This window comes from Cupressus sempervirens, chromosome 10 (genome assembly GCF_028749045.1).
Source record: "Cupressus sempervirens isolate cs-2001-9-10 chromosome 10, ASM2874904v1, whole genome shotgun sequence".
Lineage (NCBI taxonomy): Eukaryota > Viridiplantae > Streptophyta > Pinopsida > Cupressales > Cupressaceae > Cupressus > Cupressus sempervirens.
Genome location: NC_143127.1, coordinates 45,351,925 through 45,368,565, shown reverse-complemented (window position 1 = coordinate 45,368,565; position 16,641 = coordinate 45,351,925). Strand labels below are relative to the sequence as shown.

General features: G+C 34.5%; 1 protein-coding gene across 3 annotated transcripts in view; it reads left to right on the top strand.

Moving 5' to 3' along the window:
• The window catches only part of LOC149532492 (heat shock cognate 70 kDa protein-like), a 218,076-nt gene extending 204,163 nt beyond the window's left edge, over positions 1 to 13,913 (top strand). Inside the window, exons 1-2 of one of the 3 annotated variants that reach the window (XM_089807795.1) lie at positions 8,792 to 8,934; positions 11,847 to 13,913. In XM_089807795.1, the coding sequence (XP_089663921.1) occupies positions 11,855 to 13,681 (1,827 nt within the window). In that variant the 5' untranslated portion in view covers positions 8,792 to 8,934; positions 11,847 to 11,854 and the 3' untranslated portion in view covers positions 13,682 to 13,913. Of the gene's footprint in view, positions 1 to 8,791; positions 8,935 to 11,744 lie in introns of those variants that run through there. The other 2 variants (XM_089807796.1, XM_089807797.1) reach the window with 2 other exon arrangements.
• Positions 13,914 to 16,641: the final 2,728 nt, after the last annotated feature.

Below are 16,641 nucleotides of genomic sequence, written 5' to 3'. Positions count from 1 at the left end.
TGGATTTTTGGGACTACAAATGGAATTTATGAAGGCTAAAATGAAGATTGGGAAATTTTGGTAGTGATAGATATTTGAGATGTGCACTGATTTTTTTGTAATTCATGCCTATGATATCTTAGAACATAATCAAACTCCATGTTTCCTTTGAGTTGCTCATCTTCCCCTTGGTTTCTGTCTTCATGGGTCATCTTTTCTATAAACTACTTTTAATGCCAAGAAACCACTAAACTGTAGTGCACAAGTGTTTCTCAATTGCATATGTGTCAAATTAACTCAATTTTGTCAGCTAGTGTGGAGATATGAAAAGAAAAGGCCACAAACAAACAAAGTTTGGCTCAAAGAATGTTGTTGTAGCCTTCTCCTATTGTATTTTCACATAGAGGTACTAGTGTTGTTTAGGGAAGTCCAAAGGTGTGATCGCTCCTTTTATATCAAAGGTGTTATCTCTCATTCCTTTTATCCCAATTTTCTTTTTCCCTTTTTTGGAATGTTTATTGGTTTTTTGGAATTTTTTTATATTTTCAGATATGAGGTAGTTCTTCAAGGATTTAAACATAGAATTGTTTGAGATGGATAAAGTTGATGGGTTCTACTAGTTCTTTTACATCACAATTGGACAGCTTGTAGGTTCCTATCCAAAAGATTTTGTGATGATATAAGGGCCAATCTAATTGGCCTCCCATTTTCCTTTCTTTTCTCGCATTGCCTGATTTTTGGGGTTTTCTCGAAAGACTAAATCTCCATTTTGGAAAACATGAGGCTTCAGCTTCTTGTTGTAGTGTCTAGAGAGTCTGTTCTGATACACTTTAAGATGTTCATGTGTTGTGTGTTGATGTTCTTCTAGGAATTCTAGTTGTTCTAACTAAGCCACTCTATAGTCCTCATCTAACATAACATCATGGAGGATGACTCTCAAAGATGGGATTTCAAACTCTAAAGGGAGAATTGCTTCACTGTCATACACCAAAGAGTTAGGTGTTGTGCTTGTAGGCATTTGAACACTTGTTCTATATTCCCATAGGGTAGGATTTAACTATAAATGTCAATCCCTACCAGTGTCATTGATGGTTCTTTTGAGGATTTAAATGATGTTTTTATTGGTGGCCTATGCTTGGCCATTGCCCCAGGGATAGTAAATTGATGATGCATGGTGGATGATGTGAAACATTTCACATAGATCAAAAACTATTTGGTTTTTGACTTGTACAAGGCATTATCTATTAAGATCGTATGAGGTATGTTGAATCAACAAATGATATGGTTCAAGCTAAATGAAGAGATTTTTTTTCTGGTGGAGTCTATGGGTGCTGCTGCTTCAACCCATTTGGTAAAGTATTCAGTTTCTATAATAATCCATTTGTGTCCATTGGAGGAAGGTGGGTGAATTGCACCAATCAATTAAAAACCCCACTGATAAAAGGGCCATGGTGTGGGTAATGGGTTGAGTTGTTGGGTTGGAGCATGAATGGGGTTGTCGTGGATCTGACACTTCTCACAAGTATAACACTAGAACGATAGAATATGTGCATGCATAAGACTAAAACCATGCTAAACAATGCTAAATAGATATCAAAATGATGCTAAAATGGAGCTAACATGACATTAATTCTCAACAACAATGATGCTAAATGCTAACTCTAAATGCCTATAGTATGGATGCCTACAAACTTGTAAGAAAACTTGGCAATAAAGAATATAGCCATTTCCACATAACCCATAATAGATCTAAAATAAATATGCAATTAAAATTCACATGCAAGAGAATAGACAACATACCTACAAAATTGTGACACAAGATATACCCTGGGAAACCCTCATTGAGGGGAAAACCCAGCTTCCAAAAGCATCCATCACCATGTATTATTCAACAAAAATACCATTTCCATACAACCATGGAAGCCTTCATGGCCATAGCCACAATCGAGCAAACTAATTGAACAAGCATGAATCCACACATCCCATGCCATGCTTCTAGCCTTCACAAATGCTCTCTTGGCTAACCTGTCAAGCCTTGTCCCGCTTGACTTTTGCCTTTCTCACTCTTACTCTCTACAACAACTACCCTTGTGGCTTCTTATATAGTAGCAAGTCCCACAAAACCATTAAGTGGTATTACATAAACCATGTGCTACCTAACCCACTGACCCTACATTTAATATTGGGCATTTAATTCTTTTCCCCAATATTAAATAATTACATGAAATATTATCACAATATTATAATACAACTCATCAAGTATATCCCATGGAAATCTTTACATGTTGCACGTCCATCTAGGCACAACATTATATAATAAAATAAAATAATAAAATATAACAATATTATGCAATGTGTGCAACACCCATTATCTCAACAATCTCTCACTTGTTGTATACATTGCATAGGGTCAATCTGTAGCCACATAAATGAACAAGGGAACAATCCCTCCCAACACATCCACCATCATGGATCAAAATAAACCAAGTGCTCCATCCTAGTACCTACAACAAAATCAAAGTATCTAGCATCTCAAACATGAATGATCTCACCTCCTCTTATGCCACTACCACTGGGCAAACATAGAAGCCATCCAAAGAGAAAGCCACCCAACTTGTCGCATTAGAAGATCATAAAATGATGTACCAACTGAAATTCCAAGCACAAAAAAAAACCTAATCACATGTATCCATAGTTGTCAAAATATCCATAGTTGAAATAACACCCACAGCAAGTGCCAAACCCATCCAACTATCCATACCTCCAAAGGTATACCAAGTGAATCTCACACATCAACATATCCAATCTACAACTTGCAATCACAAGCCTCAAGACCAATACCTGCCACATATATACCAAGAAGCTCCCACTACAAAAGATAATGTCAAATCTATAATCAATCCACTCACAACATCTCAAATAAGTGAATCCATGTAGTATCAAGGACATCTGCAATACATAAACTGATATCCTACAAGAACAACTCTCATAACAAGTCTCCAATAGTCTCCCAAATTCTCTACAACCAACAGAGGAAAGAGATAAAAGAATAACCATGTCATCTCTCACATGACATACATGAGCACAAACTAGTGATCACAATATCTAACCAATCTCAAATCCAATGTAAGAAAAACTGAACATTCAGGAAGATAACAAAGACTGAAGAAACCATGCAAATCATAACCTGTATCATGTCCTTCTACATACACCTCTAGATGTAAACTGTGCAAGTATGATCTCCTCCATAAAACCCCAACAAGAAGCCACAACAACACCCAAACCATAACATATAACTAATCATGGATGTAAGCCTATCACAAGAAGATCAAACACATAAATCATTCCTAAAACAAAGAATATGCCCAATATAAAACCATCTCTCAAACTCAACCAACATAACAACATATGCACATGGAGATAACCAATGCTAAACCATCTCTCAAATGAACCCTCTAGAACTAACTCATGTACCATAGCTCAAGATCCATATCCATGAAAGACAAGCATAAATATAATGGAACTGAGAAAAAATAATGGGCTATACCTCTTAAGTAGCAAACCGCCGAGTAGACCAAGAGTGGGGAATGAGAATGCTCATCAAGATACCCAAGTGTCCAACCAAGACTCATCTAAGAAAAATCTCCTCTCAAGTCCATATCAGGTGACTGCCCCTCGGACTTCCTGTTGAAACCATCAACCATCCCAACAAATACTCCTCTAATCTAAAATAAATCGGCATCACCACTATCTCTAAGTATCCATGAGCACCTGTAGCCAATCAATCCATGCCAACTCCAAATGCAACATAGCAATATCATGAAGTATCTAGCTTATGACCAATGTACTCAATACCAAAAAACTAAACCAAGATCAATGTCAAAGTTTCAAACATGGCCTCAAGAACATAAACATGACAACATGATCTAACCATCTCAACCAAAGAGATAACATGCTCCATATGAACACACCATAACATGTCACAACTCTAAATGCATATCAAGAGTATACCATGACATAATAATGAAACCATCCTGATGGGGACACAACCCAACAACAGAATAGACACAATAGAAAGGGGGAATTATATTAACTGAGAAAATAAGCTAGTACAAACAGTACAGAGAAAATAAACTTCAAAACATGCCCTACGGGCTTACAATAGCATAAATCTGGAGAATATTTCTCCTTTTAGCACCTCCTCTCAAGCTCCAATCCGAACTGCCTTTTACAATGCCAAAAATCTCCTTAAATAGACCCCGGAGGGTTAAGGACTAGGAGTACATTCTAGAAAGTGCTAGTAGGCATCCACCGACAAAATAGAAGGTTCCAGAAGCCGCGTTAGAAGTCGGTACAAATCTAGAAGAATCCAGAAACGGTAGCCAAACTTTCAGGAGGCATAACTTTTGAACCGTAGCTCCGATTGACGAACCGTTTACATTTTCGGAAAGCTCTCGAAGCACTCTATAGCCCTATGGACAAGATTTTCTTGTCCCCCATTTTTTGCCCCTTTTCGAGATCATTTAATGCCCCAAACCTGACTTTGAAGCATTCTTAGGAGGTCTCCAAAACCCGAAAAACTGCAATAACTTTCAAACCGTGAGGCCTTTTGACCTGATTCTTTTTCTGGAATGCTCTAAATCTCAATTACATTCATCTGGCCAAGTCACACCTTCTAGGTCACCAAAATGATGGCCAAATTGCATGCTCCTATTTTTTTGGGATTTTAAAATGCATTGATAGTTGAACTATGAGAGTTGGAACCTTTATTTGAGCCAAATGGGTATCCAAAAATGTAAAGACATGAAAAAGAAACTAAGTCTAAGTACAGTTTTTTTGGGTGACACAGGATTGCCCTTATACCTCTAGATGCTCCTGCATCACATCCTCATACCAAGGATAACATGTCAAATAAAAGCATAAACTGTACATTTACCAAGAACCTCATAAGTCCTCAAGATGCAACCATCTCCATACACCATGAAGAAGAAATCATCTCCACATACCATGAAGAACCATCTCCACACACCATGAAGATAACAAGTGCACCATGCAAATCTCAAAGACGCTTCTACAACAATAGGATCTAAGACAAACCTCCAACATCTGCAAACACTCAATAAATATATCAATGCCAAAAACTCCCACTCAATTATGCTACCAAGTCACTTATGGCATCATAAAATCCATCTCCTATATGAAGATCCAAACCAAAATCAGGAACTAATCCTACACTGTTACCCCATCATTGTCACAAGCTCCCACTAAACCGTGTATCCAAGCTATCTATGACATCATGATGAAAAAAATCCATCCTCTAACCATGAGAATCAACCAAGGAATCAAACCATCAAAGAACTCAAAGTGTATGTCATGAGCTCCTCAAAAGAAACCAAATAACCATGATCCTCAACCAAGAAGATATACCATCATAACTGAATCAAAAAATCCAAGCTAATGAACATGAAGGATGCACCTATACAACCAATCATGTCATGTCAAAAATCTGTGGCACCATGATCACATCCATGAACTAAGCATCTATCTCTCAAAGTGTCGAACTTGTCAACATAAAATAGTCAACCACAATCCTCCACAATGACTGTACCTAGTAACAACATTTCATCCCTTCTACATAAAGAAAAATTAGAAAATTATGCAACTTAGGGCATAGACAACCCAAATCCAAGCCACCAATCTGAATATGCATCAATAATAAAAGATCAATGGGCAAAGACAACCCATAACCAAGCCATAAATGCAACTTGTAAGTATAGACCACTTACAACACTGCACAACTTGTAGATCCAACAAGTCATCATACATATCCAAATCCAAACACTAATAACCATATCATCATGAGACCAATCTGAAATATGAACTGAGTATACAATGACATCAAAACTTAAATCTCCAATGCCATAAACTCACAATGTTACCATAGTCAAAATATACCATAAACTATTCAGATAAATATATCAACAAATAAATCATGCCAAACCTACACCAAATGTGAACCAATGTGTAGAGCTCTCCAAGAGCTTTCCGTTGACTACTCGAAGTCCAAAATCTGACTCTATATGCCTAAGTTATGCCATAATCCGTGCTCAAAATAAATAACATCTGACTTTAGGGCTCTTAAAATCTGAAAAAATCTCAAAGTCATAGAACCAAACCTACACCATGTTATAGTGCTCTGAATTAGCTTTTCAACGCTTGTAAGAACTCTAAAATCTGATATTTTGATAGAAAGTTATGGTCATTTTTCTAAGACAGTCTTTTTACCATTTTCATTGTGATTTTTCATTTTTTATTTTTTTGTGACAAAAATTCTGATGAGATTAAATTTGACAGCCATCATAGGCTGAAACTAAAAAATTCTTTCATTTCCTCTGAACATGGCCAAACTAGGGCATATTATATATCAAAATTTACAAAAATGTTGACCCAAATCCAATGGTGAGGTCTATTTTTACCCAGGAGGTCATTTCTGCAAGCTCCCCCTAAAACCCTCATTTAAATGAAACATCCAAAAAAAAATTTTCTCCAACAATTTCACATGCCCAAATCTTTTAACATCCCATCATAATAGCAAACCAAAAGCCTTTAAATCTGCAATAAATCATTCATATATCTTGCCCTTTCTTTTATCCTCTCATGCATTCCCATGGATTCAATCTAGGGTTACAATAATAAAACCATAGCTCTGATACCACTTCTAAGGAAACTTGGCAATAAAGAATATAACTATTTCCACATAATCCATAATAGATCTGAAATAACTATGCAATTAAAATTCACATGCAAGAGAATAGACAACATACCCACAAAATTTTGACACAAGATATACCTTGGGAAACCCTCATTGAAGGAAAAACTCAGCCTCTAAAAGCATCCATCACCATGTATTATTCAACAAAAATACCATTGTCATACAACTATGGAAGCCTTCATGGCCATAGCCACAATCAAGAAAACTATGTGAACAAGCATGAATCCACACATCCCATGCCATACTTCCAGCCTTCACAAATGCTCCCTTGGCTAACCTGTCAAGCCTTGTCTCGCTTGACTTTTGCCTTTCTCACTCTTACTCTCTACAACAACTATCCTTGTGGTTGCTTATATAGTAGCAAGTCCCACAAAACCATTAAGTGGTATTACATAAACCATGTGTTAAAACCATGTGCTACCTAACCCACTGACCCCACATTTAATCTTGGGCATTTAATTCTTTTCCCCAATATTAAATAATTACATGAAATATTATTACAATGTTACAATACAACTCATCAAGTATATCCCATGGGAATCTTTACATGTTGCACGTCCATCTAGGGACAACATTACATAATAAAATAAAATAATAAAATATAACAATATTATGCAATGTGTGCAACACCCATTATCTCAGCAAAACTTGGGTCCCTTTGCTCTTGATTTTTCCTCTTATTTATAGGATTTTAGGAGGAAGTTGGGATCAAGATTTTACTTTTCACTAGAGGGTAATGGTGAAACTAGAAATATCTCATTAGGCACCAAGAGGAAAAGTCCAAACTTAGTTTGTGAGGATAAATGAAGATTTTTAAATTCTTTTAATTTCAAAAAGAAAGATTTTCACTTTTGAGAGGATAAATGGCTTTTGTTAATTTATTAAATGTTGCATTTACTTTCAACTTTTGTCTTTACCTTTTTCCTTTTTTTGTTTCATTTTATGTTTTTATGAATTATTTTTCCTCTTTTTAAAGTGATTTTGGTCCTTTTAGATTTGATAGGTGATTGATTAATTTAATCATTCGAATGACCCGATGTTACCATTGATTTGAAAGTTTGTTATTTTCCTTTGTTATATGTTTTTGTCCTTAATTCTCATTGCTTGATGAAATTCTCGTTGTTTTAGGTCTTGCTAATTTTAGGGTGTCTACACCCCCTTTTTACATACCATCTTGGTGCACTTACCCATACGAAAACTATAAAATTTACAATTAAAAATATAAAGAAAGGAAGAATAATGTGTAACTAGTATGAAAGACAATTCTCATTGCTTGATCGAAATTCTCGTTGTTTTAGGTCTTGCTAATTTTAGGGTGTCTACACCCCCTTTTTGCACACCATCTTGGTGCACTTACCCATATGAAAACTATAAAATTTACAGTTAAAAATATAAAGAAAGGAAGAATAATGTGTAACTAGTATGAAAGACAGTTGGAAGAGGCCAAAAACACTCACAAGATGATAATGTCGGGCTACAACATCTAAGGGTTCAATCTAATACATGGGTATCCACACATTCACAAAACAATGATGGTGAAAATGAGCCCCATCGCTATAATTTATTTTTAAAAATCAGTTTATAAAACCATGGCTAAATTATTCTATTTATCACATTCATTTTATAAACTTTATTTATAATTCTAAAATATACATACCTTCAAGAAAAATCTATCATTGATCTTTATTAAGTTTGTATTTAATCTCATTAAATTTATGCATAAAATATTATTTTTCTTATTAAATTAAAATTAAATAAACTTTACTTACTAAAAATATACTCCACAAATTTATGTTCTAAAAAGAATTAATTAGTTTTTAACTACACTTTCTTATTTATATCAATCCCTATAGGATTCCTACATGAAAGTACTTTACAAATTTATGTTCTAAAAAGAACTAATTATCTTTTAATTCCAATTCCTTATTTATATCAATCACCATTTGATTCCTACATTAACATATTATAAAAACTAAAGGGAAAGGAAAAGAGAAGTACTGGCCTTCTATACTCCCCAAAAGGAAACAAAAGTAGAGTTATTATTCTCTTCGGGGAAAAAGTCATTTTTTCCGTTAAATCACGAATACCTTCGTTCTTAAGGCTGCATTTGGCTTTTAAGTCTGAACTTGGGTTACCATTTTTATTGCTGTGGAAAGCTTCCTACACAGAATTCCGCTATTAAGGTATCTTTCTTCTCTCTCATTTATTTTTTAGTTTTTTCAGCAGTGATAGGCATATGCAGGAAAGCCTAAATTTAGTGTTGTGGTTTTTAACTCTTTAATTCATTTATTTGTTTCTAATGTATTTTTTATTCATAAATATAAGGATTTTCTAAATTATATTTTGTTTTGTGAATTTCATAGATATATTGATGTTATTTGTTTCGTTTTAGTTTAGTGTGAACTTTTTTATTTCTTAGCAAGTTAGGTATGCTGTAAATTCATTTATTTGTTTATAACGTAAAAAGATTTCCTAATTTTATTTAGTTCTGTAGATTTTCCAACTATTTGTTTAGTCTATTAGAAATTTTTTATTTCCTGACATTCTTATCTCTTAAAATCTTCCAAAATCTAAATCTTATAGAAAGGTTGTTGTTTAGTGTATTGAGCAAGTACCATAAAATAGTTGAAAACTATATTTAATTTAGATGCATGCTTCTTTATAATGCTATACTCCATTACATAAAGATAAACATGTCAATTAATATTATTAACTATTTTCTATTTAGAAAAGAGGAAAAATGTGCCTTGTATGAGTATTCTCTTCAAACTGTTTAAATTTGAGAATAAGATTAATTTTGAAAGTGGGTTTGCATAGCAGATCTTGTTTTGTGTATGGTTAAACTCTGGATCTTAAGAAAGTTAAAAAGTAAAATTCAGTAATTCTGACCTTTTTTTACAATGTATTATATATAATATTGTAGAACCTAAGACTATATCCTCTTAAATAACAAATAAATATTTAAACAATATAAGTTGGAAATACATGTTATACATAAATTTTCAATACATTGTTCATTTATTGAAAGATCTTTAACTCTTTGAATTTGAATCTGTACACTCACTTTTACTTTTCAAGCTAAACTATTTTTATTTAAAAGTATCAGTAAAAGACTAATACCAGAATTATAATAATAATAATAAATCTACATAATATATAATGCCTTAATGCCTTAAGAAACTTAAGCCTTCCATCATAAACTAATACTACTACTTGTAAAGTCTGAACCAAATTTTACTATGGCCCTTACTGCAAATAAACCTTTTCTACGCTTTCAAGACTAAAATCAAAATGATAAACCTCTTCCTCTCCTACTTCCTTCCGCCGCATTTACCCTAAGAATAAAAAATTGCAAGTAGTCCTGCCTCCATGCTTTTAAGCTTTTGGTCTATTTCACTCTCCTCCACTAAATTTTCTCCTGCAAGGAAATCTCGAACCTAGCTCGAGCCTTCATCATGGTGGAGCTTGCATAGCTTTATTAGGAAATCAGCCCTGCATTGTATGTCAAATATTCTATACTTGAAAAAGTTCCGGTATCTCACTATCTTCAAATACCTATAGCAATTTGTCTCCTTTCTTTGGTGCTACTAGCAATCGCTGAATGGAGACCAAATAGTGCAAGAGAAGTGAAATCTGAAAGCAAAATAGCAGTTTCCATTGTTGGGGGAAACCAACATTACACATGCATCATTTAACCATCACAGTTACCCTTAACATCATTTTAAGGTTTCATAAGATAGGAAATAAATGAATTCGCTCTGCAAATGCAATAGGTGTCTAATCGTTTTTCCACTAAATCACAAGGCTCAAACTGGAAATTATTACCCCATTCATCAGCACAAACATCTGAAATTTCTTCTGAAGTGTAGTAGGAAAAAAACTAGCATTATTTTGTTCTAGGTTCCTATGCGACTGCTTAGCTTAATTGCTATTTATTTTAAGCCCCCACTCTTTCCCAAAGCTTAATTTCAGTTCCTATATTTTAACTGCTCCACTATAATAGCCTATAGATAAAGATTTTGATTTATCCTTTTCTCATAATTGAAATTTTGGGTGGGAACAAACCGTCTAAATTTAAGCAGACATTGTAGTTAAACAGCTGTACAGAAACATTAGAGTTGGACGACTCCATAAAGTTTAACACAATTTTTTGAAATTAGCTTAGCTTTGATAGTGATTCTTGTACCAGACCTGGTCCTGAACAACATATGGAAGAAATGCAGATACTATCTTGACTCTAAATTCTCTAAATTCTCTAGACAAACATATAGCAAAATATGGAGGAAGCTCTATCAAAGAAATGTCCTCCTATCTTGACTCTAAATTCTCTAGACAAACATATAGCAAAATATGGAGGATGCTCTATAACAGAAATGTTTTCCAAAACAGAGGAACTTGAGCATGCATCCAAGGTAAGATTGAGATTTTCACGACACTTACTGTCAAAACAGCAGTACCGTTCAATTTTACAACTTCAAATACCAGTTCATATCTCATATTAAGTGAATTGGCCAAAAGCTATTGGCATGACAGAACAACTCCAATAGTTAGAGAGTTAGAAAAGAAATCAAATAAGATTGTAGATTTGTTTGAGTTTGTTGTCAATAAGTTCCAATTAGTTGTAAGTCACATCTAGTTTGTTGTCAATTGCATTAATTTGTTGTCATTTATAATAAGTTTCAATTAGTTGTCAGTCACATCTAGTTTATTGTCATTTGTATTAGCATAATTATAAGATCTTGATGAAGTGATACGAATCTATATATTTGTAATTAGTATTACCAATAGTAGCTAAAGTTTAGTTTCTCGGTTTTGAATCTGCTGTTTTGTTTTGTTTTAAACTACTAACCCTAAAATAAATCATACGATTATGAACAAGGTGATTACCAATGATTAAGGACATCCTCTTTAACTGACATAGACTCATTGAAACTGCTATGCTTTTGGCTGAAACATTATTTGACTAATTGAAACTCCTCGGTGCCTGTTAAAGCGAATCCCTTTGTGCTGGCAAAGACAAAGCCTCCCACATAGTGACAGTTGCAATCTGTTCTAAAAGTATCGTTTTGGAATTAATAACAGCATTTACCTGCAGAATTTACCATGGACAGAGCGGGCAAAGATAAGGCTATTGGTATCGATCTCGGGACAACTTACAGCTGTGTTGGAGTGTGGCAGCACGACAGAGTTGAAATTATCACCAATGATCAGGGTAACAGAGTAACCCCCTCCATGGTTGCTTTCACCCATAATGACAGACTTGTTGGAGATGCTGCCAAGTTCCAGATCTCAACCAATCCCACCAACACTGTTTTTGATGTCAAGAGACTTATTGGAAGGAGATACAATGATCCCTCTGTGCAGTCAGACAAACAATTGTGGCCATTCACCATTGTTAAAGGGAAGAATGACAAGCCTATGGTTGAAGTGACTTATAAACGTGAGAAAACATTATTTGCAGCTGAAGAAATCTCGTCCATGGTGCTGGTGAAAATGAAGATGACAGCCGAGCAATACCTCCAGAGTGATGTAAAGAATGCTGTCATTACTGTGCCTGCTTATTTTAATGATTCGCAGAAGCGAGCAACTAAAGATGCGGGTAAGATTGCAGGGCTTAATGTCATGCATATCATAAATGAACCAACTGCTGCAGCAATAACTTATAGCTTTGGCACATTGGTGGAAGGAACAACAAGAAACATTCTAGTTTTTGACCTTGGAGGAGGTACATTTGATGTATCTATTGTTACAGTTCAAAGAGGTAAGGTTGAAGTTAAAGCTGTTGGAGGCGACATGCATTTGGGAGGTGAGGATTTTGACAATAGGATGCTCAATTATTGTGTTCAGCTATTCAACAAAAAATATAAAATGGATATATGTAAAAGTCCCAAAGCTCTTCGAAGACTACGTTCAGAGTGCGAGAGGGCAAAAAGAAGTTTGTCTTCGGCAATAGAGACTGTAATCGACATAGATTGCCTCTATGAAGGGCAAGATTTCCACACAAAGATCAGGAGGGCCAAGTTTGAGGAGCTCAACGCTGACTTGTTTGACAAATGCATGCAATTGGTGAAGCAATGCATGGAAGACTCCAAGATGAGCAGACACCAAATAAACGACATTGTGTTAGTAGGAGGTTCTTCACGCATACCCAAGGTACAGGAATTGCTAAGCAAGTTCTTCGAGGGAAAGGAGCTCTGCAAAAGTGTAAACCCAGACGAGGCAGTTGCTTATGGCGCAACTTTGCATGCAGCTTCACTGAACAAGGAAAAAATAAACATAGTCTTGATGGACGTGACTCCTTTGAGCCTTGGAATTGAAATTAACAATGGTGTCATGGATGTAGTAGTTCCCCGCAATACTCCCATTCCTACTCTGAAAGAGTCGTTTATCACCACAATTCTTGATAATCAGACTGTTGTAAGTTTTCCAATCTATGAAGGTGAGAGAGCTTTGGTTGTACACAACAATTTATTGAGTGAATTTTTCCTCCATCGGATTCCCCCTGCTCGATCTGGGGTGCCAGACATTAGAGTTTGTTTTGAAGTGAGTGCAGAGGGAATTCTCACAGCCTCTGCCCGGGATGTGGGATCAGGGAGAAACAATCAAATAACTGTTACAAATGAGCGTGACACACTGAGTACGGAAGAGATTGTTAGAATGGTGGCTGATGCACAGATATTTCGTAAAGAGGATGAAGATATGGCAAAGAAACATTTGACCAAAAACACTTTGGAATGTTATATTTACAACATGAAAAGTAGAGTGACAGAGGCCAAGAGCAGGGGAACGATCGAGACATGCGTCGCAGATGATATCAGGGAGGCACTGACTACTGTTGAGGAATGGATGGATGAGAATGATGATGGGGCAATTGAGGAATTTCAAGCCAAATTGGACGATTTGGCATCGATATGTAGATGCTTGACATAAAAGCAAATAGTCAGGGCTTTTGTTGTTTTATGATTTAGTGCTCTTAGAAAGAACATTGGGCATTGGCAGGAGCTGAATATTTTCCGTACTTTTGGTAAGAGACTGTTTAAAAATTAGTAGTTAGTTGTAAATCTATGCTTATAGTAGTATACTAGTCAGAGAGAGCTGAATCAGACATGAAACGGCTTTTTAAAATGAACATTAAAGGCATTCAATGATTTTCTTGAGATTTCTTACTGGAAGATAAAAGTGAAATGGATATGCAATGCTTTGGATGAGTTTTTAAGAAAGAGAATTGTTCTAAATTATTTCTGCGCAAGTAATCTAAGATCGTTTTTACACATTTTGAGGATTTGTAAGTTGTTCAAATATTATTAAAGCTAATATGTAATTAAGTGATGATTTTTTATTGAATTTTGACAATAATTTATTTTATTCAAATTGTAATTTACAAGAATTTTTAAATTGTTGCTACTCACGAACCTGCTCTGTATTAGAAAAATTATAAAATTCTGCTCTGCTACTCACGAACCTGCGACATCGGTAATTCTCAAATACAGATTCCTTTCTCGTTGCGGGTGGAATTCTCGCACGGTGTCTGTCGAACAGGGTATGAATACTGTTCTCATTTGCACAGCAAACAGGATATGTATCAGTTCGCTTGATATTTCCTCTGAGTTCAGTTCAAACAACAGTCCGTCAACAAATAAATATTAACTATAAAATTGTTGGATCGAATGGCTCGTAATTGGCAGAAAAAGCAATATGATTTGCGCAAGCAGCGGAAGGATGCAGGAATCTATTTATCGACATACTCGCAGCAGAAGCATCATTCAAACACAAAATCTGTAGTGGACACCAAAAACAGATTTGAAGCTTTTGAAATCATGGATTCAAATTTCAGACAACAAATACCAACGATTCAAATCAGACCAAATCCATCAAAGCCCTGCTTAGGAAAAAAACAGGAAACAATATTATTGAGAATTTTGAGAACGGAAATTCGGAAAATAACAAAGATACTATGAGAGGAAAAACCTTTAAAAATCCTCAAATAATAAAAAAATTGGAATAAATCCTAATTTTGTAAACCCTCAAAACTAGAAAAAAATGTTCAACCACCTCTGCAAAAGTATCTAGGGAGATGAACTAATATAGTTGAGCAGATTCAATAGTCTTTCACCCTTTTGTGAATATTTTATCCAATCAAAAAATTCATGAGTAGAGAGGGCTACCTTCGTCAACTTATAATTGTTGCATGGGATATTGTATGACCTTCATTTTTTTTTTAGCAATGTAAAATGAACATTGAACTACCTAATGAAATGTGTCTGAAAAATGACTTTTTAAACATTCCACCAAAGTTTAATCTAAAAATTTCTAATAGTTGAATTTAAAAGTATCATTTCTTGTTAATAAAATATTATATATGATAATGCAACTTAAATGGACCAAATACTTATTACTAATTATAAATATTTGTTATATGTAACTTTTATATTAAATGCAAAAAGACAAATACTTCAACACAAAAAAAATTGCTTCTTGTTACAAATATGACACATTATTATATAAAATACAACCTATATCTAACATAAATGGAGGAGAAGTTGAATACTAAAAGTTTTTTATAATCTCACACATTTCATGAGAAAATACTAGGCATTTATTAGTATTCACCTTTTATATTTGTGATAAGACATATTATTAATATGATTTACTCTACACATATACATTGCTACCACAATAATTGTACACATAAGATTAGTATTTGTACATTAAGATATCAATATTTATTTAAGTGAGCATCTTATATTATAAAGTGAGAATATTATTTTTTAAGTGGCACACATGTATTAGATAGCTATGATATTTTGTTTGACACAAAAAGTTTTTTATTTCACCTATTAATGAATTCATTTGATTTATTTTTTCTATAACATTTATAAGTTTTCATGTGTTCAAGTATTGGTCTATTTTTTACCAACATTTGATTTTTTTAAAATTTACAAATAGATCAATTAATTACAATATATAGTAAAAATATGTGGGAATATTGGATAAAATATTCAAGAGCGTGAATGACTATTAGACCCCACTCAACTAATGGTTCATCTCCCGTAAACTAGCATAGGTGATGTAACTTAGGCAGGATCCTATGGAGGGGGCTTGGGCTCTATTTTCAAAGAGTGGAAGGTCCCATTTTAAGGGCCTACTAAATAGGAGCTCCTACTTTTTAATCCTCTTGAATTGAGTGGGTGAAAATGTAATGGGGGTAGAAATAGCCCCATGGTTTAAACTAAATTGGAGGAAATTTATTTGATATGTCAATAGTTAATTTATTTAAAAATAAATTCATCACTTTAAGTTTTAAATCTTAAGTTGGCCTTTTTCATGGGATCACCAATTTCCAAAAATATAGGAGCTCAAATTTTGATGTAGAGGGTCTAGGGCTCCAACACTTAACCAATACTAATCAAGGTTTTAATCCTTGAACTATCTAATGGTTTTTAGCTTCTAGTTCTTCTCACCAACCTTGGCCTCCAAGACCCTTGTCCCAACTTACCTCCTAGGTATAGTTGGATTGGTGTAAAACTAAGTCTTGCTTAATTAAGGCACTAGTCCTACTAGCCCTTCCTTCCCTTAGAACCCTAAACCCTTGCTTAGGATTGTATTCCCTCACTTCCTTGGTTCTTACTCATGTTGTAGATACTCTCCATATCCTTCTAGAACTTTTCTATCTCCTCTAGTCACATCCACAATCACCAAAATGTCACTATCCTCAAATAACACTAATTAGGCCTATTTGCATTAGGTCTAGTAGCACTATTTTAATCAGTTTCTCCTATTTCTTCAACACAACCCCATGGAAGACCATAGAATTTTGAAATTTTTCACCTAGCACTTCTAGAATCCAAACTTATAGAGTCTCAAACCACCCACAACCCTGTTCACCCTCA